The sequence below is a fragment of the Apostichopus japonicus genome, chromosome 17 (genome assembly GCF_037975245.1).
Source record: "Apostichopus japonicus isolate 1M-3 chromosome 17, ASM3797524v1, whole genome shotgun sequence".
NCBI lineage: Eukaryota > Metazoa > Echinodermata > Holothuroidea > Aspidochirotida > Stichopodidae > Apostichopus > Apostichopus japonicus.
The window spans coordinates 3,943,367-3,967,602 of record NC_092577.1 but is presented as its reverse complement, the minus strand read 5'-3'; the positions used below and the strand labels follow the sequence as shown (position 1 = coordinate 3,967,602).

General features: G+C 38.8%; 1 protein-coding gene across 1 annotated transcript in view; it reads right to left on the bottom strand.

Moving 5' to 3' along the window:
• Window positions 1–20,709, bottom strand: part of LOC139984118 (cubilin-like) — a 45,221-nt gene extending 24,512 nt beyond the window's left edge. The window contains exon 1 of the mRNA XM_071997836.1: window positions 19,612–20,709. Coding sequence (XP_071853937.1) covers window positions 19,612–19,713 — 102 coding nt within the window. The 5' untranslated portion in view covers window positions 19,714–20,709. The remainder of the gene's footprint in view (window positions 1–19,611) is intronic.
• Between the last annotated feature and the right edge of the window lie 3,527 nt (window positions 20,710–24,236).

Genomic DNA, 24,236 nt, shown 5'->3' with positions numbered 1-24,236 from the left:
ACGCTCCTGATATTCAGCGATGCTAAAAGTCTCATAGAAATAATACGCACTTATAATTCATAGTTAAATCATCGATAACAACTGGTGTCGCCAGACATCTTTAAGTGGAGGCACAACAAACTATGAGCAACATCTGGATGGATGGGTGGGTGGGGGTGGATTGGCTAGGGGGAGGGGGCACACATTGCGGGCAATCCAAGTTGGCGTCAGAGGAGAATCCATGTGGGTAAAGGAGCCCACCACATGGCCCCTAGTTTGACAACTTTGAGGTTTTCATCATTTCCTGAACTTACAACAGCTTCATGTCAGCAGAAATTTTGGAGCCATCCATAGACGCAAGTAAATTATAGTCAGCACAATTTATAGTCGACATGCCAACTTTCTTTATGTGGGTGAACCGAATTATTTCGGGGAGGGGGGGGGTGGCCGCCTCATAACCTGCAACTCCTTGTAGACGCCATTTGTGTGAGCTTCAAATATCGGCTTGTTCAACATACCAAAAGTTTCAAACAGTAATTCAAAGAAGGACTTAACCAAAGAGCTCATCTCAAATAATTAACTTGTTAAGTTGTTTCGGATGACAGCATATTCCCACTCCCTAACCCCCCCCCCCACCCCTCACGGTGATGCACCAAGTTCTCCAATATTTCTCCTGTATTTAATTTAAATATCCAATCTTAAAAATGCAAAATTGTTCAAAGTCAACCACTTTTTCTTCATCATATTCCAGCATTTTGTTATTTTTTGGTGTCAACCGGCTAAAGTTGTTTTTTTTTGGTGGGGGGGGGGGGGCGAGGGGTATCCAATAGCAGCATGTGAATTAACGAGAGATGTCGTTACAGTGAACTGACGGGTATTGAACTCCAATAATAAAATCTTCCATAAAATGTTCCAATTTTGCAATATCTTTTCACTCAACAGTATTGTCCATCAGGGATGTTCAAGATCCCACATAAAGTGTTTATTCCTTTTTAAAATGATAGAATTTTTAATGACCTGATATCTAACAGGTTATTGGTCTCACATGTGCGAGTCACATGTATAGGGGTATATTCATTATATAGCATGTATATAACATGTGGCCAGAGGGCGATAAGTGTAACATCATACATCCAAGAAATTGACATATAACATGTACTGTTGAAAGCCCTAAAACCATCAATCATAACCGTTTTGCGAAATGATGAGAGACAGTTTTAGGTCAATTTTTAGTCCTACTCGGGAGAAAATGAAAGAGTTCGAGGGTTTGATTTAATTGGTTTATATTTGATAGCATGCGAAACACTATTTTCGGATTTCACGTCCACGTATAAGCTAAGTAAAATAAAGTTATATATACAGTAGTTATACACGAGGAGAGCGAGAAAAAGTAAATTTTCCCGGTATTATCGAGATTTGAGTTTCAAAATTCATTGATGTACATATATTATACTTAACGTACCTATACATATATCAGCAATTGGTGACGTTACGCAACGTTTAAATTGTTTTGTTTTTAAATGTATTCCGTTGTACCTTTTTAACCGAGAGATTTACTTACAGCGGGCTGTATACAGGAAATAACCTAATGTATTGTGATATCTAGAACAAGAAGATTTAACTAACTTCCTTTCTCTGTGGTTATTATAGCAAAGAGTTAACAGACAACAGAGTGCAGAAACTGCTGTATAGGATCTGTGGAGGCTACCCCTACTCGTGGGTAGACGTCGATTTTCTGTCGCGAGACCAAATGGTCTTATAGATAACGTGATGGAAGAAGGGAACAAGTGGGGAGCGGTCATTTACCATAGGGTTATTTAGACGGTGTAATGTAGAAACTGCTGCACTCTATTTCCTACCCCCTTACTCGTGGGTAGACGTCGATTTGCTGTCGCGAGACCAATGGACTTATAGATAACGGGATGGAAGAAGGGAACAAGTGGGGGAGAGGTCATTTACCACAGGGCTATTAGACGGTGTAATGTAGAAACTGCTGCACTCTATTTATGCTGCATGTAAAACCTACCCCCTTACTCGTGGGTAGACGTCGATTTGCTGTTGCGAGATCATTGGACTTAAGGTGAAGTGATGAAAGAGGGGAGAGGAGGGTGGGGAGAGGAGGGGGTCGGATGACAAAATGGAGACCATGGGCTGTCTGTAAATGAATAATCTGATGATTTTCAAATGACCCAGTTCGATACTAGTTTCCATGTTCCGCTTTCAAAGCACTTGTAATGAAAAGTATGAGCATTAGGAATATCTTGTTGGTTAGAAAGCGTTCATTATGTTAGTACGAGTGCATTGAAACATGACAGTATAGTGTATAGTGACATACTGGCATATAGGAAATTGTCCCACTGCTTGTTATCAACGACACTTACATGAATACTCATATCATGATTCCAATGACCTTTGATACCATGTATATATCCTAAGTATACATGAACCATAACCACTTTTCATCGCACAGCGTTCTATAATCCAACTTTAAGTTATTGCATCAGAAACACCTACGGCTTAATCAATAGCTTCCAATAGGATATCAGTTCCTTCCTTAATTCTCGTGTGTGTTTTTACAATCATTTCCTATGTGAACCAGACCGGCCAAATGAACATGGCGTCAATGTTTTCCTGCTTTCAAATTGTTTTAAAATTATGGCAATAAAACAATGGGATGGAGGTGGGGGAGTTGACATCGACCAATATCGTTGTGGGCACCTGATTTTGGCGGAACCTTATGGGTTGTCCGCTGAATATGTGTGGATGTGACGCACCCGAGTGCACGGGAGAGACATTTTGACGTGTGCCAAAAAATCAATTCCAGTGCTAATACCACAATATACTGTCCTGTCATATCTTGTTTCAAAGCGTTCGTACTGGCAGTAGAAGGAGTTCCTAACCTTTATATGATAGAAACATGGTATTCATACTGCTCATATTGTCAGACACTATGAGTGTTTTTGAAGCAGGACATAAAAGCACTGTAAAGAAAAAGATTGTTCCAAGGGGTTGTGATGACATATTATACAATAATGCTGTTTTTGATTTTCAATCTCACTTGATAACTTTAATCAATCCCCAACACACAAGGGAATTGGACTCTCATGCAGGTGCGTGCATGGTATAGTGTGATATTAGTGTGCAATCAAGACGAAATTACAAGCAATTTGGTATCGCTAGGCAACCGATACAAGTTTAAATTTGTAAATTGTGACGTTCAGAATCAACCGATGGTTCTATATATACCAGCTTTTATTATCGCCACAGGTTGACTATCAACTATCAAGTGCTCTTACGGTAACTCTACAGGGGTTCATTAATATAAGCATGCTCCCTGCGTGGTCTAATTCAACGTCACGTATAAACTCCACTGTGTCGGACGGCTGATGTACAAAGACTTCAACACTCTTCCATTCATACATATTGTCATTCATAAATAAATTTATCTTATTTTCAATGGAAGTCAGTAAAATAACAAATTCTACTTGAAGTTTTTCTGCTTCATTTTACTTTTCTTTCTCTCTTTCTTTTGGAAGACACTGCGCGCAAAATTATCACGCACGAGTCACATGACCAAGTCGAGTATGATAGGATCTTGTTCAGTTGAACAGCAGTATCTTCATACACCTGTCTTAAACTTGTAATGGCGGCTAAAGTCGGTTGTTAAAAAATAAAAGGTTTAGAATTTTGCAAGTACACATAGTACCCATGTCAACTAAACATATATGCAATATAATTAATTACTGGTTGCGTCTGCAAGTCGGGCGGCCGTACCCCCTTTGGAACGCCAAAAGGGTCAACACTATACGATGATGATGAATATCCCAATTCATTATAAAAGACATGAGCAACATGACGGCAAGTTTGATTTACAGTGTCACACACACGTACTCACACTAGTGCTGTGCCGTTTACACGTTTAAACGTGTAAACGAACGAAACATCGTTTAAACGTTTAATAAAACCTTATGAACGTTTAAACGAAACTATCATATCAACTGAAAATTAAATTATTGGCAAAAATCGCGTATCAATTCCCGTGTTTATTTTGTCTACTACGCGAAATAACAAAACAACTTACGATCAGTCGAATCATAAACGGCGAACGTAATCCTACTTTTGTCCCCCCCCCCCCCCCCCCCCGATGTATCCGGCGATATGAATGGCTTTAACTTGAACGCTGTTATCCTTTTGTGAAAACTTCCTGATTCGCGGCACAAGTGTACTTTATATCGAGCCGACAGCGGCGGCGCAGATAATCCAGTCAATGCATGTTCGATCGAAATGATTACAATCCCTGTCCATCACTTTGAACTCTCCGACCAGACAATACCGGGTCGAATACTCAACTTGGTAATAGTTGTTCAAATACATGATCAAAGGAAATGTATCGATTGGAGATCGTAAAAAAAACACTCTGAAAATCAGTAGAGAAATTACCAATTGTGTACGAAAAGTAAGTTGGTACACCTTTCAAATTTTACGAAAGATCCAGCAAAACACTTTCGACAAATTCACGCGAAACTGGCAAATCGTGCTAAATGCAACTAATGTCATGTATACAAGGCTCTAGTACACCCATTTATGAATAAACCGTAAGACCACATCTGGTGTTAAGCGGGGGGGGGGGGGGGGGAAGAAAGTATTTTCTAGAATTTCCAAAATTACGGAAAAAATAATGTCCTACCACAGTTAAGTGTATAGCAAATAGCCTAACCACCTCGTCTGTTACGGATCTCACGTAACTACAAAAACAACCAATTGTATTTTGCGAACTTGACGTTTTCTACAAGAACATGGAAATAATGTTAAGCATTAGTTAATCATGCCGTGTGGCCTAAAACATATTTTATTACAAGGTTTACTTTAATAAAGATGACCATAGCTTGATATCTTGTGCTGCGTGTATGAACTGTGCCTCGTGTATCATTCGCAATACTCTATGAAACGTTTCTTGGAAACGTGCCAAAAATGTTAACAAACAGGTGTTAGACAGGGGATGAGCGCGCAGTTGTTTGGCAAGATACCTGGGAAAATTCTGAGCACATATACAGTATCCTACCGTAGTATTTAAGTTAGGTTAAACCGTACTGCAGTTGTAAACTGATGTACGTTTAGTGCGCGCTATTCATTGTTAGGCATTCTAGAAACGGGGCTTTGCCGAACGTTTTTTGTTTCATAATATCGGAGATTCTGTAAGTTAAACTTTTTAAAGATTGTAAAACAGATTAAATCTCTTTTCATTTTATAACATAATACAGCTACTCTAACTTGTCATTTAAAATTTTTCATCAGCTTCGTGACAATTTAAATTCAAAAGTTGTCAGTATTTTGCATCCTCAACTGCGAATTTTTTTATCGCCAGACACGCAAAAAATTCCTTTTCCTTTTCCAGGGTCTTCGCCCCACCAGGGCCCTAGGGCGGTCCCCTGGACCCCACGCCTTTATACTCGGCGTTTTCTCGCGATATTCGCGAACGTTTAAACGTTTAAACGTTTAAACGAACGAAAAATCGGCCGTTTAAACGTTTAGGTCTTTAAACGAAAACTCACACACAGGCTTGGATTCTTGAAAGTATTTTTTACCTTTCGAAAAAAAGAAAAAAATTCAAATGAATGAAATAGTCCAGTCTACTTTGCATTGAAGAATCGGGAGAAACGTTGTTTCTATATTATGAAGTAATAGGTCGAGACCATATACCAGTTAATTGCACGAGATACTACCTTATTCAAGAACCTCCAATGGAGCATTTAACTGAACATAACTAAAAGGTCATCAGTATTGCTACCAAATATGCTAGAAAACTTTCAGCAAACAGTTTACTATAACTCTCGTGATGGTATAGTTCTCCATACTGTCACATTCAATTGTCTAAATATTGAATAATTTGGAGGACCAGAGCCTCTATAGAAAGTAGGTTCAATCTTTTAGCATTCTTGGTCTGTTGGGGCAAATACTGTTGACCTTGCAATCTGTTAAGACAAACAAGGTGAATAATGAATATGATTATCAAATCATTACTTTATGATCTTAGCCTGGTCTATATAGTGATAATACGTTGAACTTAGAAATTTATGTCGCATTATAGAAACATCGTTAATATTCAGTTCCGGATATGTTTACAGATCAAACTTGCTATGAAAGGTTCATTATAGACCTTTCCAATGTGAACAAAGATATCAATATAGTCAATGACGTAAACGTTTGAAAAATGAAGATTCAACATAACGGAAATTTATATAACATAACGGAAATTTATACGAACAATTTCTTCTGGTTCATTACAGCTGTGGTATATGACATCGTTTGGTATTTGCTTGTATCTTTTTTATAATTTTTGTATTTGACACTTGTTATCTTTTTCTTTCTTGAAAGCCGGTGGGTTTGCACGTGGGCGGGTCGCGTATTTTTTTTTCCCAGGACGAACGTGGGCATCGGCCAATTAAATCCCTGGATTCCAAACATGTGACGCTTTTCAAAAAACATGTTGTGAATCTTTTTTCCTAGTTTTGACCCCAGATTATGAACGACAATCCTTCATTTTCATTGATATTGGATCCTTAACCCACTTTCTAAACCCTAACCCTGATTTCAAACGAATTTGTAAATTCCAGAAAAACCTGAAACCCACGTTCGTCCTGGGAAAAAAAATTACGCGGGCGGGTCGAGGTGCGGAGCGGAGATAGCTTGTAAATCCAGAGAATCCTTAACTCCTGCACACATACAACCGCTTGTATACATTTGGCGTCCCATAGACAGGAAGTTTACTTTTGGTCGGTTTTCCCCGTATGTGCCCTATTTATCCCTCTCTAATATTAATATGAATTTAATCGTGTAGGTCACAGACGGGGCCATTCAATCATTACCGTTGATCGAACATTATATTGTCGGTTAATGAAAGTGCAGCGTGAGTGATTGCTGAAGTTAAAAAAAAAGTACGACTTATGCTCAAAACAGTATACATCCCTTACTGGTTTGAGTTTTTTTCTCAAATCAATAAACCTGCATGCTCTTCGTTATTAATATGCTGAGAAGATGTTTGCCAAAAAGAAAAAAATTGTAGACGTGAAGTTGTGCATGCTGAAATTAAAGGCTATAAATTAGGTCTATAGGTGTATAATTAGGTATATACACGCAAGGCTGTGTTTACATCTACACTAACTTCCTGAGTGGGAATGAAAAGAAGGGGCTTGGGTGTACAACCCCACATGTACCACAGTATCCAAGCTTAGTCAGGGTAAAATTATTTTATGCAAGAGTACATCTGCGAACTTGTTGTTCAGAGCGCACTTTCAAGCATTCCTAAACAACAGAGTTATATGATATGGACATTTTAAGTTGTCTTTTCAATGAGGTAGGCCGGTGCTGCTACTAGTAATAGAACATTAACCTACCCCCTTTTCCCTCGGTCTCTCACCCCTCCTCCTTTATAACCTCATTTTCCCTTTCTTGCTACAAAATCCCCATGGTTACATCACGTTGTATACCAGTGACCAAACGTCGATCCGGATAAATGTGACATGGTGAGCTCATCAAAAGCTTTCTATATTTAAATTTGAACTTGAGGGTGACTCATTCCTTTCACCATGGCCTATAATTTTGATACCGATATACCTTGTAGCTCCCTCTGCACAGGCGCAATCACAAGACTAAATCACAGTGCATCTTTTACTGAGACAGGACTACAAAACAGAGACAACGTATACGTGCCTGTAACCTACGATTTATCAATACCGTAACGTAATTAAATTTCCGTCTGCGTGTGTCCATCGAAGTGTGAAATACCAAAACCAAACAAATAAACGTAAAATTTAGAAATATCGTGGATTTAAGGTCATGGTTAACCTAGAACAAGGTTGAAATATTTATTTATATACTTATAATAAACTTAAGTTTAGTGTGGACCTTGCCAGACAACCAAGACGAACTTTTAACCTCAAAGTAAAATAGACAAATAACAAGAGCCAAGCATATGCTGTAGTGTCCACGATTAACGTACCCGATAAACTACGAAGACGGCTCGCCGATATGCTGGGCATACATGAAGTACAACCGGCTATTGGTTAATTTGTAATATTAGAACGAGAAGTCGACTTATATAGGTGGGGAAGAGTGGGGTGAGGGGTTAGGGATAGAGGGTGGGTCGGTGGGATCTGGTGGACTTGCAGGAAGGGATACTGAGGGGCCAGTCTTAACTAATACTGAAAATGCAAACTGGAAACAGATATGTTTGGTATTTACTGGAGTCTAGTAAAAGGAATACACTACACCTGGTCCAAGATGACCCATGCGAGTTGGAGATATGTCGATAAGCTTCATTGGGATAAGGTTAAGAAAGCTATACACTGTATGTAGGGGGTCTTTATGCACAGTCCAAAGAGCACACCGGGATTACAAATCTACGCTTTGCGTACATGCGTATACAACTTGTTACTTGTTTGTTGCTGTATTGAAAACACATGTAAATAATCGTATCGTGCAAAGCTACACAATTGCTGGCAGTTTTCAAAAGCTGTGGTAAAAGACGTCATCTATATTAAATGTACAATACAATGGCAAATACACCTGCCATGAAAGCGTCCAAGACCCCCCATCAACATAAAGTGTTTAATTTTTTTTTCAGTCTGAAAAGTATAGTAGACCTGTGTTAGTTTTGACGAGAATACACAAGTTAAGGCATTAAATTAGCAACGATACTAGATACTAAGTGTATTTACCCGACACTTACAAGCACAATATGTTTTATTATTAACAATTTATATAGGTTACTATAATACTATTGACATCAAACAACACACATCAATTCCTATGAAATTTCCAGGCAAAAGAATTACTCCTGTATAGTTGTTTGAGCCACCCACATTCTTCTACGCACCAGTGAATAAACGATAAGAAAAGACCGGGAGTGTCAAAAGTCAATATTAAATACGAAGTAACCAGGTCCATCAAAATAAAGCATGGGAAGTCTGCAACTATGGTATACAAGAAGGGGGAGAAACTCCAGGCATTATATATTATAAGTAGCTGATATTTAAGGGCCATATCAAGCGTTAATTCTCCACAAATACAAATCAAACTACTGCACCGAAATGATTTCATTCTCGTTCATTAAACGTTCTCAATATGGCCTACGTGATCTTTGTAATGGTATGGTGTTATGCTGCTATACGAGTGGCAAGCTTCTATTATGGCAACATGTTATGATGGCATTATGTATCCATGTTGATTACGTTGGCGATGCTATGATGGCATGATGCTATGACGGTAACATCTTGTGATGTTACGAAGTTATTATGCCATAATGTTATGATGATGTTGCTATGATACCATCATACAATGATGGTATGGTGCTTGATGCTATGATTTATGATGCTATGATAGTGTAAATGTGATGTATTGATGTTCACGATGATCGTAGGAATTGTCATGCTACGATGGCATGATGATAGGGTGGCATGATATGAATGCTATTTTGGCAAGATGCTATGATGAGATGATGGAATCATGCTGTGAACATATATGTAACAGAGATTTGTTCTCTATATGATATGTAATGACGTTTTGATGGTACAATGCTACGATTGCATCACGATAATGCTATAATGGCATTGTGCTATATTGGTGATGCTATGATGCTATCATGGTATACAATGTCTTAATGTTTTTTGACGTTGGCAGCCAAACACGCGCTTGTTGAGGGAAGGGGAGAGTTGAAGGGGGAGGGGAGTGCGATTGGTCTGGAAAAGCAACAGTCCATTGTTCGTGGTTATTGTTTCTCAGAAATTTTTAGAATATTTTCAATACAGTATCAGGTACGGCTAGGGCGTGTATCATAATAGGATGGAAACACTACACGTAGGGTTTTCTAAACACTATTGTTTTTTAGATAAGTTTACCACAACAACGATTAGCCCTGCTGTAGTTTTGAAGAATACATCTATTGTAATCCATACATGTGTAATTGAACAGAGTTATGGAATGCCAAATATTGTAAGTATTTTAAAGCTGAACAGATAAAATATGCCTACTTTTTGCATGATTGGCTTCCAATAGATTAGTATTCGGAAAGAATTTTATAGCCCTGTGGCAGACCACACGATATTGTTATAGTTTGGTTCCAGATAAAGCCTTTGGTATGGTCACCATATATACTGCGTGATATTCAATATAAGAATGCAGTTTAACATCGTATATATTTCCGTCCTTGTGGGGGGGGGGGGGTGTGATAGGGGGATGTATTCCTCTGATATTTAGGCTCTGATAGTTAGGCTATATCTATATAGTATCACAGCTAATTCACTGGTCTGGTTGGTTCTGCAACTCTTTGTGAAGGGGATAAGAAATGCTCGATTAAACGAGTTAGACCAGAACTGACGAGTTTGGATCAGGGGGTTAGATGGCCACACCCACGGGACCCAGAGTAATTAAGAGGGGCCCTGTCAGAAATGCAAGAGGAGCCAGAAAATTGGTATGGGGCAAAACTTGTTTTCTAATGTTAATATTACAGTCAAGGAAAAATAAAAAGTGCACAGTGATGTTATTGTCCTCGGAAAACGAGCTGGCTCCCGAGGCTTCTGGGTAAGAATATTAGATGACTGCATAACTTTATAGTTGCGAAACACAGCAAGTTTTTATAAGGTCACGTTCCACTCAAGTTATTTTAACAGACTCTATACCATGACTCGCTAATCTATCTGGATTATGAACATTATCGAGTATTACTCTTAATTCCGACTTGGAATCAGCATATGTTACAAACCAGCACAAAGTCTCTATACCTGTATACATAAATTGTGAGCACAAAAGAGAATGTGTTAATACATCTACTTCCATGCAGTAAGTTAAGAAGTTCAAGCGAAAGTTTAACCTTGACTTTTCATTTTTCAGCAATGATTTGTGTATCAACACAAAGTGTCTACAGCGGAAATCAAACAATCTGTGGAATATTCACCACCGAAAGCGATTCACCACATGTATAGAACATAGCTGATATATCGATACTGGCCTACTACATCTGATAGTCCTAGATATTGATTGTTGGGAGCAAAATGATGAAGACGACGACGACGATGATGGTCTGTGATCATCATTATCATCATCACATAAGTGTTTTTCATTTAGATAGTGATCTCATCATCATCGTCATCGTCATCGTCATCGTCATCGTCATCGTCATCGTCATCGTCATCGTCATCGTCATCGTCATCGTCATCGTCATCGTCATCGTCATCGTCATCATCATCATCATCATCATCATCATCATCATCATCATCATCATCATCATCATCATCATCATCATCATCATCATCATCATCATCATCATCATCATCATCATCATCATCATCATCATCATCATCATCACACCAGTGTTCTTTCATTAAGATAGTGATCTCATCATCGCCATCGTCATCACAATCGTCATCATTATCACCCTCACAGAGGATGTTTATACGCAATTCTAGCAAAGACTGAGGTTGCATGGCATGTTGTACTTTCTCATATAATCCCTCTGTTCGTGTGTGATAGGTAAGAAGAATCCCAATCAAACTTCTCTCATATAATTTTTAGCGTTTACCGTAAACCATGCACTACAGACGCTTTCAACTGAGATCGGGTTCACATGAAAGTGACCACGTGAGCGATTAATTACTGCTGTTGTGTAGGCTGTAAAGCTAGGCTACAAGGACATACGGCATTTACAAGGGCCATGATAGGTCAGAATTTAATCACATAGGAGCTTTGTAGAGCATGCACCTTTTAACCTTTATTTTGGAATGGTCAATCACGTTCTGACATGAACGCGTTCTCAGGAATGTCACCAATGTTGTCATCAATATAGTATTTACCGTTGCTGCCCATGTGCACCTGTTCTTAGCTTTACTCACCCGCAAGCGCGACTCAAACGTTACCTTACGTTCTACAAGTGTTGGACTGAAGCAATTCTCGTTTCGTATTCACTTAACCCCAAAGAACTTGTAGAACGAGTACAACAGCATGAGAACGATTAGAGTTCCCCAAGTTGATGTGAGTACCTGTACAAGTGAACTGTCGTCATTATAACGCACAATGTTGTCAAAATGTCACTGAGTGTTACGAGCACGAGATTACAAAGATATGATAGCGAATTAGAATACCGGCGACTGGTAATTTATATGCTACATCACACGACTAGTTTATATACGTACCCCTCTACAAGTCTCAGCCCCAATGGGATTATTATGGAAATTAACACGCATATCAATACATGTATACAGTGCGAAGGGGTTGATGTGGCCGTGAGAATGTCCGACCAACGGCACAACCTTTTGTGTTCCCCGTTCAACCGTACCCATACCCTCTTGGCATATTCAAACCAATTCCTTTCCAGTGTTGTTGAGCAGAGTCCGACAAACATACTCGTAATACCGTTCATCATGACATCGATATGGGTTTGAAAAGAGTAGCTTCTGTTAGCTTCCTCCATTCTTGGGAAATATTAAAACCATAGCTGTGACACACACACACACACACACACACACACACATATGAAAATATAAACTAAAGAACCTTCTAGCTCCAAAGAATGAGCGCTTGCAACCTTTAGGTCAAATAAGTCGATAATTTTCCTTTCCTGAATTTACCAGATGTGACAAAACTCTTAACTATAGATACGACATTTAAAACGTCCTTCTGATATTATTGTATATCACGACTAAGTTATACGGTATGATGGTTATTGGTCGACGATAATATCCGTTGCTTACAGGGAGGAAATGGTGTGGTTTGACTGTTCTGGATAAAAGCCTATGTTAAACCATAAACACATCGTTTCAGTCAGTAGACCTGTAGGGTACATTTGAGTACATGGTGATGTTTCCGTTCAACTTCAGATAAATAATAAAGTAATGAGAAGAAGCAATTTTTAAATTTACCACCATATGCATCCGAGCGATTGGTCCCTGTTTCTGAGTTATAATGACAACTGTTCTTCATAAACGTTAATTTCCTATGCGTCATCTTTTTTTCTAATTTATTTTGTCTCCTTTGCAAGAATTGTTTTATGACATACCGTTGAGATAAACTATGGCCCCGAACTTAGCGAGCGAAGAGAGAAACCATTCACTGTGGCCAGGTGATTTTCCTACCATATACATCTTTTGAGAGAGGATAGTTTAGTTCATCTAGTGTAGTAGTGTTAGCCAGTTACATTCGAATCAATAAAACCAGGTTTTCGCCGATAATTGGGACAATATGGGAACAGGTCGAGGCTGTATTATTGTAATGGCGTATTTGTTGTAGTAATAGTAAGTTTATTTTCTAACATAGCCGCACAAACGCAAAGAGATCTTGTTTGTACTAAACATGTCACGTTGAACGTTATATGCTGTTTGCATCGTGTTTTCTCTTTAATAAGGCTCGGCCCTTCTAAGACTCCAGGGCCCGGCTCCTCTCCCCGTCTCAACTCCCTGGGGTTATGCCGCTGATGGACGGGCGCATTTCTAATTTGCTTTGACATATTTAACTACACTGACTATATATGCTAATTGAGCAACTATTAACTTATGGTTAAAAAGTACAAACTCAGCCAACGGTGCCTGCACACATGTCTTTAACATTTAATATTATATATCACATCACAGGGTTTAGCTGTAATCTTGAAATCGTGTTGTTAACATCGTTGCTCTTATTCGTTATACCGTGTTTATTTTCAAGCCAATTATCAACAAAGCTATACAACAGCGGGTGCCTTATAATACACCATAAATGTAACTGTTTTAGCTTTAAGTAATGTATAGTATCCTATCATTCAGGTTATCTTATCATGTATCTGATCAGTACGGTTGTAAACGTCAAATTAAGTTACACATGGAACCTTACACTATAAATGGTGACTAGGTAGTCACTCTTTTAAGCGTTGTTGTCGTTAACAACTGTATGTGGTTTTTTTTTAATTGTATACAAACTACAAGATTGCAGTCTTGTTCAACACGAAGTTCAGTATATACAATGATCTCAAGACGCGAGTCTTTGTTTATTATATTTGTGCAACTTGGTGCAAAATTCAACTCACGAAATAAGGGTAACGGGCTCCAATCCATGGCTTCTCACAACGAGCTACACAAATATATAACACAAAAGCGTGTTTGAAACTTTCACAAATTATTCCATGTTTTTCAACCGACGTGTATAAACTAAGGAATGATAAAGGTGATAGGTAGCCTGTGACTACATAGGCGTTATACCAACGAAACTTTTAACTTTCGTAAACTCACTTGTGTCCCGTGTGACGTTCAGGACTGTAACCACGTGATCATTACGGTGTTACAGCAAGTAAAAGATCGAATCACTATAGGCCCGAGCAGCTTATATATATATATATATATATATATATGCCTATTGCTAATATGTAATAGGCTAGATGCGTACGTCTACTAAAACATGTGATCTATAGTTTACACGTGTACAGCAAAATAACAGGGCCTACCCTTCGGGTTTCATTATCGAAACTTAACAGGGAACGTTTTCGCGAAGTTTAACGTAATGTGTACTTTAGGAAACTTTCCTTCCTTGGGCTAGTTGGTGATGTAGGCCTGATACAAACGACAATTGCTGATTGGAGTGACGTAGGTCATACTGCCACACGGTGACACCTTATAAGTACATTGTTGATTTATATAGCCAAAACTTATCCCATACCGTCAACCTGTCTACACTAGGCCATGATACAAATGATATAACATAAAGCAAACCGTGTTCGAATCATTCTGAAAATAGAAAAAAATTCCCATTTTTTGGGAAGTGAACGTGACTGACTGTAGTAGACGGAAGCGATGGACGTTATTGCCAGAACAAGACTGATTTCAAGATTCTGTGCCATGGAATGAAGCCAAGTTTCGAAGCTTCCGTTTTTTCTTCCGGTTTGATCTGGCAAAGCTTTGATTGTTTATCAGGCATAATATGTAGCCTAAACCAGATATAGATTACGACACCAAACTAAATAAACCTATAGTAGGCTATGTATTTAGGTAACGCGATCATTAATATCCTAACCTAGATAATACCAGTGTCCTTTTCTTTTGTTCCTTTGCTTTTGTGTTTCCCCCTTTTTTTGAAATAATATATTTAGTCCCGACAAATCAACAAGTTTGGTAAAATTGCTGGAAACGGTAAACACATATACAAATGTGAAGAGAACTGTTTCTTCTAATTGACACAGGCTCACACAGCCCCACACCAAAATCCATCGTCAACAACTATAAGGACTACGGTAGATCATCTGGGACAGAGTAAAACCACTTGAATACCTGAGCTACAGATCATTCTTTACAGATCATGTCTCTTTGTGTCAATTGTCAACAATTAATGTGTTTTATCTCACATCACTTATTGGCCTGGGGGATGTGCCCCCCCTAAAAAATTGTGTCGTCCCCATGTGCCCCCAGATGCGATTTGAAGTGTTAAAAAAATACTCAAACAAAAATTTCATCTGCCTCAATTAAAAACATAAATATCGGACAGAATGAGCCCGAAAATTCTTGAACATAAAGTTACTTCAAGTTACATAATATAGCACCAAATTGCATCTAAGGACCCTTGATTAATCACAAATTTGACACCCCCTCCCCTTAGACCCCTCCTTGCAGGACGGCATTCACAATAAACATTGTGCCCCTCATTAAGTGCTGTGCCTCCACCTGTGCCCCCAAGATTGAAATCTCGTCACTGTTTTGGATGACTTCAAAAAGAACTTTTCGCCTACACTTAAAAAATGGTTTGTTTTAATGGTTTCGAAAGGTCATTGTCTCTATGCTTTGTGTGTGTATATATAAACTATGGGGATATGCCTTGCAATTACCATGGCAACACACGTGTGAATACCTACAACGGAACACTTTCCTATGGATATATATAGTTGAACATGTTAACATGTTAACATGATCATACTGTCCTTTACCGGATAATCGGCATCAAATATTGTCTGAGGAGTTTCCAGTCAAATTTGTGTTCATCGGTTTAACGGACAGAACTTGGATTTTTGCACAAATCCCAGTGATTTAATATAAATTATTGATTTTCATCAGCTTAGTATAGATACAGGCAGAGAGGATGACTTAAGGCGGAAGTTTAGTCTCGATGTGTTTGAAGCCCAAGTAAAGAAAAAGAAAACATTGGAGTACTAGCAGAGCTTCCTACATGTTCTGGTTAATATGAATTACTGATTTTCATCAGCTTAGTACAGTGGCGTAGGAAGGTACTTTTGAGTGGGGGGGCTGAAGACTGATGGCCGGCCTGGGGGAGGGAGCTAAGGGGAGGGGATGTCCCCTTGGATTTTTTTTGCATTTCCAGGTGGCCTCAGATGCAATTTGGTGCAATATAGCACACTTCAACACCCAATCCGTGTAAATAATTTTGCATTTTCACCTGGCCTTAGATCCAATTTGGTGCTCCAAATGAGATTTTGTTCTCATTAAAAGGGGTTTTCTGACTTGCGAAGCGGGGGGGGGGGGGCGGAATGATACTTCCGCCCCCCATATTTTTCACTGGGGGGGGCGCTGGCGCCCCCCAGCCCCCGGTTCCTACGCCCTTGGCTTAGTTTATATACAGGCAAATAGGATGACTTTAGGCGGACGTTTTGGGTCTTGATGTGTTAAAGTTGAAGTAAAGACATTGAGAGTGCTAGCAGAGCTTTCTACAGCTGTTCTGGTTTGCAAAGATACTAACCTTTAAAATGTGCATAAATCTCTGGAATGCTCCTTCAAGGCTTTAAAGTGATGGTGACGTCACTACCCAATGCATGCCTTAATGTTTAATGTTACCCCATTGTTATACAGATTCTAAACAACTCAACCAAAAATTCTCTTCAAATTTCACATCAGTAAACGACAGAATGCCAAAAGATCACATTTACAAATGTGTACTATAGACATTGTAAACATGTCATTTGAGGACATAAATGTCTACATGTTTCCGCATTGAGTTTTTTGACGGTCTCATCTAAGGAACAAATACCTAATGGTATGGGTATTAAACTTTATAGTCCAGTCACTTCAATAAATGAACATAAATTATTTAAAGGGTCATTACGGTCATATATATTTGACTATTTTACAGTTCACATGAATTGCAATTTACTATGGCAAGGCAAAAGGACAGAAATTTATAAGTTGGAAAGTTTACATTCAAATATGGAAGGGCCATAATATGCCTTCATATTTTAATCGGATATACATCCTGTATGACATTCCCAGACAGCCGACATCACGTGACCTACATTATGTATTTAAAATGTGCTTCTTTCGTTCTTTTCTTTTTCTTGGAGAAAAAACTAAATCTTTCACAAAATATCAAACAACTCTACGTTATATACCCAAGTTCATTTGGGGTCATGCATGCAATTAAATGTACAAGTATTCAGTTATACAATGCGTGACAATGATAAAAGTAGAAAATTGATTGATTCGATTTCGATCACCAGTATGACATTCCAGTTCACGGAACGCCAAAACGGTCCCAAAATATGACATTGAATTGAACAAGACTGGTAATAATTTGCAATCTGTACACTACACCATTAACAACATTCTTATAAATTTATCCCTAAACAAAGTTAATAAATGTCTCCATGGGCGGCGATCCGTACTTCCGAGTGGGGGGGATATGACCTGGTTGACTATCTAAGCGTAGCGCCACCATGAGTTGGCGCGAAGCGTACAAGAAAATTTTGGGATTTACAAACCCTCTAGATGGCCGGAAACGGCACTTCCCGAGGTTTCCAAGCGGCATATACCCAACTTTACATAGGGATATCATGTCCGAAATATCTCATAATCAGGATCCAAAATACTTTTTTTTAAATTTCGGTTGTTATTTTGGGAAAATTGCCCCTGTCAATCTTGTTTCAGGCGCTACGTTAGAATGTTCGAGAGCTCTTTTATATTATTCGATGAAGAAAATGGCCTCATGCAGGCTATTAGAGGCCTATACACATGCAATACACAATTTCACATAGTTACATTACTAGGTACCGATTGCTAGGGCATCCAGGTGAAACGAGGGAACATGTACGTGTGTAGGCCTACTATACGGCCTATATGAATACTATGAGGGTGCATATATGTACTATATCAATACCGTGGGCGCAATAATACATTTTGTTGTTATAGGGCCAATGAAGCCTACAGTCAACTATTCTTGCTTTATAAAGACGGTTTATTTGAAATGATCGCACTGCGTTTATGGTAGGCGAGAAATGAAGCTAAAAAGAGCCGTACATTCACGATGATGCATAAATGTAGGCATGAAAAAATTCTTATCCCTGGCATTTAGTGGGGGGGATATGGTGTATTACATCCCCTCCACCCATTTTCATGGGGGGATATATCCCCCCTTCCCCCCCCAGGATCGCCGCCCATGAATGTCTCTAATGTACACGAATATTTTCATGATCTTACTTTACTTCAAAGCTATATGACAGAGTTATACGTTTTCTTAAACTTGTGACCCTTTCCATCAAGGGCGTAGGAACCGGGGGCTGGGGGGGGCGGGGCGCCAGCCCCCCCAGTGAAAAATGTGGAGGGGCGGAAGTATCATTCCGCCCCCCCCCCCCGCTTCGCAAGTCAGAAAACCCCTTTTTCATTTCCAAATGAAGAAAAATCTCATTTGGAGCACCAAATTGCATCTAAGGCCTGTTGAAAATACAAAATTAAGTTTACAAAATGGAGTCGGTGTTGAAGTGTGCTATATTGCACCAAATTGCATCTGAGCCTATCACAAAATCTCAAATACTTGCAACATACTCGTACGCCCCCCCCCCACACCCCTTTCCCTTTTAACATGAGTTTTGCGTTTGGCTTCTCGTTATAGGGCGAGTCTTTTACAATAAGTTTTGTGATCAATCTTTAAACAAAATAATATCGTTTATCTATGATGAAGTAAGACAATATGCATCACAAATGAGTACGGGTTATGAATATTCAGTGATGTTGTTGCTAATAATATATGCAAACTGCTCTAGCACGTCATAATTCGTGTTTTCTCCGAATAGGTCCGCTTCTAAGGCACAATGTTAAGAATAATTCTTCTTTTGTTAAATTTTTCGAGGCCTGGCAACGGGATAAAGGGGGTGGGAGCCGGCCATGGCCCGCCAAAAACTTATAGATTAATGAGTTGCATGTTGATGAGGTTACACCGTATTCATTACCACTGAACACCCGTATACAAACCTGTGTTGGTAAATCCTGATAAATCACTGAATTATTTCTGACTAAAGACTCAATCAACCTATCGAAAATTCGGCGTCTCATATTTGTATATTATATTTATTTATTGATATTTGCAGTTTTGTATTAGCATTAAGTGTGTGCAACCACTATATATGCCAAATGAAAAACAAGTAAACATAACAAAACAAAACAAAAGACATAAACAAATTCAAAGACCGAAGATCGTTAACAAACTTTCTTGATCATGCGACATTAAACTTTAAAAAAAAAAAATGCATTGTTCATGTGATCTTCACTAACAGATATTAAGAATAACTAGCCATCACAAAAAAAATTATACAGATGTACACAACTGTGAGTAAATGCCAAACGGCTAAGTTGAAGAAAGCGAAATTTTATGTAAAAAAGAATGATCGTAACTCAATCTTACCTTTGACAAAGCGGGCGATGACGTCACACCAAAACTGTAAAACAAACATAAAAATAATGTCCCCAGGCACACCCGGTTTAAGACTCTCGAGTACCCCATCATTCAAACAAGGGTTTATGCTGCAAGCCACATCCAATAAATACTGCTAAAATATCCAGTGAGATCCGTACTAGTACAGAAAAAACAGTATTCCTGTCTGAAATGTTTTTTGCTTATTTTAATTTAAAAGTTGAATTTCATCACAGGTTGCTTGGGGGTGTAGTTTCCATGCCCACGTACGTAACATGCGAAGCGTTTCTTTTACCCACTCAACTAATTTTCCAACTGAGTCTTGTTAAAGAAACCACGCGTTTTTTTATTTTTTATTTATTAAAAATCCTTTACGAGCTTACAAATCCTTGGAGAATTCTGAGGTTGACGAACCAATAAAGACAATTAATCCCACCGAGGCATAATAATTCGCTTTCACGTCTCTGAAAACTTTCCAAGTGACAAGTTCATCTGACGACTGGACAACATGCCATGTAATATACTGTCGTCGTTAGCACTTGTATCCTATAAGAGCAATCACCAGAAAGAGAATGAGAGAAGATAGAAATGCGAGAATGAGATTCCAATGGAGGTAACAAATTTACGATAACGAAATCTTTCCGGCAAACTTCTCCACTCTTCTAGCACCAGTACGTTATTTTTGGTTGCACGCACTAGGAGCTAATCGAATTCGCTTCGTATGCTCTTACGAATTTGCTAAGAGTGTGAGGCTAAGCAAAGTGCTATGCCCTATATTACATAGCCTTCTCTGTTAGGCAATATAGTATCCCTACCGTATCATATGCCTCAAAGTCTCTTGACTTCAGAATGTCATCCGGACCAAGTCAAATATTTCCTAGTATAAGAGTAGAGGTAAAATATTGTAAGCAAACTTTTACGCTGTAATTGATTTGTAGTAACGTACCGCCTTAGCCCTAAGAATATCAGCGTCTGTCATTGGTTAACTTCCTTGTGACGTCGAGGGTAAAAGGTGCACTGCTTTGTTATAGCCTTTCTGAGTTGAACTTGGAAACCTTTATATCGTATACACTGTGAACAGCGTAGTTCAAGTCTAACTAGATTGCTGATAGCTTCACAGTTATATACTTGTAATACATCAATTCACCACTATGACCAGATGACTGAATTGTCAGCTTACAACAGTACACGCTCCCACGTGTGTACGATACAACATATCGGGTTGTTAGGGCAATAATGTTTACGGATGAACAGACAATAATCCTAAGAATAAATCTTCGTCACCTTTTGCGATGAACAGTGTCACAGTCTTTAACGTAGGCCTACTGGGTTCCATAATTGACTGAATATCACAGCTCTTCTTAACACGATTGACGTACCAGGAAAAGGGATTGTCATTGTTTATGTAGTCAAGCTTTCGAAACGTCAATCCTACTCCTTAATAAACAATATCTTAACCTTTATTTAGAACTTGTAAATTTATATTGTTTCAATCACAATATCGTGTGACCTGCACCCCCGGCATTCCTGTCATAGCCGCGGCTAATCTTTTGTCGGTCCGAAGAATCCCCAAGTATTCAGCAATGATAACATATAGTTCTAACTTTATATCATAAATGTTTGTGCATCTAAATATATACTGCATGCTTATTTTCACACAGAGTATTGTCTATACGTATATGATGCGTGAATATATAAAGCATAGCTTGATATCATGGATCCTGCTCTATGCTTAAAGGTATACTGTATTCGCCCCAAATATGCTAGATATTCTAATATGGTCACCTTTGGTCAAAATTCTTAAACTGTTCTGACTTCCTCACTGGGACATTCAGTCATCTTGTGTGTTCCTTAAAATTGTCTGAGAACAATTTGGAGAGTTAAGACCTCCAGGAAAGTACTTTTTGAAAACTTCTAGCAATTATAGCGTGCTATAATTTGGGGCCTATACTGATTACCTTTAAGATCTTGGTCAGCAGTGAACAAACAGCATGGCCCCAGCTGGCAACTGGCTGCTTCACTTATGTAACAATATATGTAAGACTCTGACTTTGAAGCAAGATCTAGCAGCAGTACCCAATGTATTGTCTTTACAACTTAATCAAGTACTATATACTCCAAACACTAAGAAAATGACCCTTAAATGACAAAGAAGATGAAAGAACAAAGAGGGGCGGGGGGAGAGCCAAACATGCAAAATGTCACTTTACCACAATAGCAAAACTTACTGGCTTTCCAATTAGAACTTAAACCTTTAAAGTAAAGAAATGAAACTTGACTGTACAAAATTGACAATAATAAACACTGAAAGAAATCACGACTAAAGGCATGAATAATACGGTAAATTCTATGGAACGCCAAAAGGGCAATGTATTTTGTTGTCTCCTTTGATGTTGTCTCCTTCGATGCTGTTGTCTAATTTAATGTTGTTGTTTACTTTTATGTTGTCTCATTTAATGTTGTTGTCTCCTTTGATGTTGTCTCCTTCGATGCTGTTGTCTAATTTAATGTTGTTGTTTACTTTTATGTTGTCTCATTTGATGTTGTTGTTTTCTTTGATGTTGTTGTCTACTTTTATGCCGTTGTCTACTTCCATGTTGTTGTCTCCTTTGATGCCGTTGCCTCCTTTAATGCCATTGTCTACTTTAATGTTGTTGTCTACTTCAATGTTGTTGTCTCCCTTAATGACGTTGTCTCCTTTAATGTTGTTGTCTCACTTGATGCCGTTGCCTCCTTTAATGCCATTGTCTACTTTAATGTTGTTGTCTACTTCAATGTTGTTGTCTCCCTTAATGACGTTGTCTCCTTTAATGTTGTTGTCTCCTTTAATGCCGTTGCCTCCTTTAATGCCGTTGTCTACTTTAATGCCATTGTCTACTTTAATGTTGTTGTCTACTTCAATGTTGTTGTCTCCCTTAATGACGTTGTCTCCTTTAATGTTGTTTTCTCCCTTGATGCCGTTGTCTCCCTTGATGCCGTTGCCTCATTTAATGCTGTTGTTGTCTACTTCAATGTTGTTTTCTCCTCTGATGCCGTTGCCTCATTTAATGCTGTTGTTGTCTACTTCAATGTTGTTTTCTCCTCTGATGCCGTTGCCTCATTTAATGCTGTTGTTGTCTACTTCAATGTTGTTTTCTCCTCTGATGCCGTTGCCTCATTTAATGCTGTTGTTGTCTACTTCAATGTTGTTTTCTCCTCTGATGCCGTTGCCTCATTTAATGCTGTTGTTGTCTACTTCAATGTTGTTTTCTCCTCTGATGCCGTTGCCTCATTTAATGCTGTTGTTGTCTACTTCAATGTTGTTTTCTCCTCTGATGCCGTTGCCTCATTTAATGCTGTTGTTGTCTACTTCAGTGTTGTGTTCTCCTCTGATGCCGTTGCCTCCTTTAACGTTGTTGTCTACTTTGATGCCGTTGTCTCATTTGATGCCGTTGTCTACTTTGATGCTGACGGCGCTGTTCACCAAAAGCAGTATGGTATGACGTCAAAGTACGTAATATAGCGCGCATATATGGATTGATCAGTATGTACGTGCACATAAATGTGACGGCACAATCAAGTACGTTTATGCTCAGAAGCCAGAATAGACACGCAAAATGTCGATCACCAGTTGATTATACTCCAGTCTGGATAGAATTCCTTCCATACTTTTGAGCTGTTGTGAGAACCTAAATAACGGCAGTACAGGTGAAGCACGACAATAAGAAAACGCAGTAGGCCTAGGCCCTACATGTATTCTCGGCATATGCGAATAGCGTGACTTTACTACGTACATTTACATCACTCACATCAGTCTATTACAGTCTAGTAACCGGTCGTGCAGCGCACCACTGCACCGTACGCATTACGTACACGTTGTATCCAGGGACCAGCTAGACCTCAACGAACATTTAGATTCCCGCCATTTTACAATAGCGCTAAAAGTAAACAACATATTAGAGAACGGCATCAAATGAGACAACAACATCAAAGTAGACAACGGCATCGAAGGAGACAACAACATTGAAGTAGACAACGGCATTAAAGGAGACAACAACATTAAAGTAGACCACGGCATTAAAGGAGGCAACGGCATCAGAGGAGACAACACCATTGAAGTAGACAACAACATTAAAGTAGGCAACAACATTAAACGAGACAACAACATTGAAGTAGACAACGGCATTAAAGTAGACAACAACATTAAAGGAGACAACAACATTGAAGTAGACAACGGCATTAAAGGAGACAACAACATTAAAGTAGACAACAACATTAAAGTAGACAACGGCATGAAAGGAGGCAACTGCATCAGAGGAGACAACAACATTGAAGTAGACAACGGCATTAAATGAGACAACGGCATCAAATGAAACAACGGCATAAAAGTAGACAACATCAAAGGAGACAACAACATCAAATGAGACAACATAAAAGTAAACAACAACATTAAATTAGACAACAGCATCGAAGGAGACAACATCAAAGGAGACAACAAAATACATTGCCCTTTTGGCGTTCCATAAAATTCAACCTGAAAGTCAGCAATGACTGACGATGCTATAACGTGACAGACAATACCCACACACTGATTGGTCAATTTGAACAACACTTTAAATTGACATTTTGAAAACGTG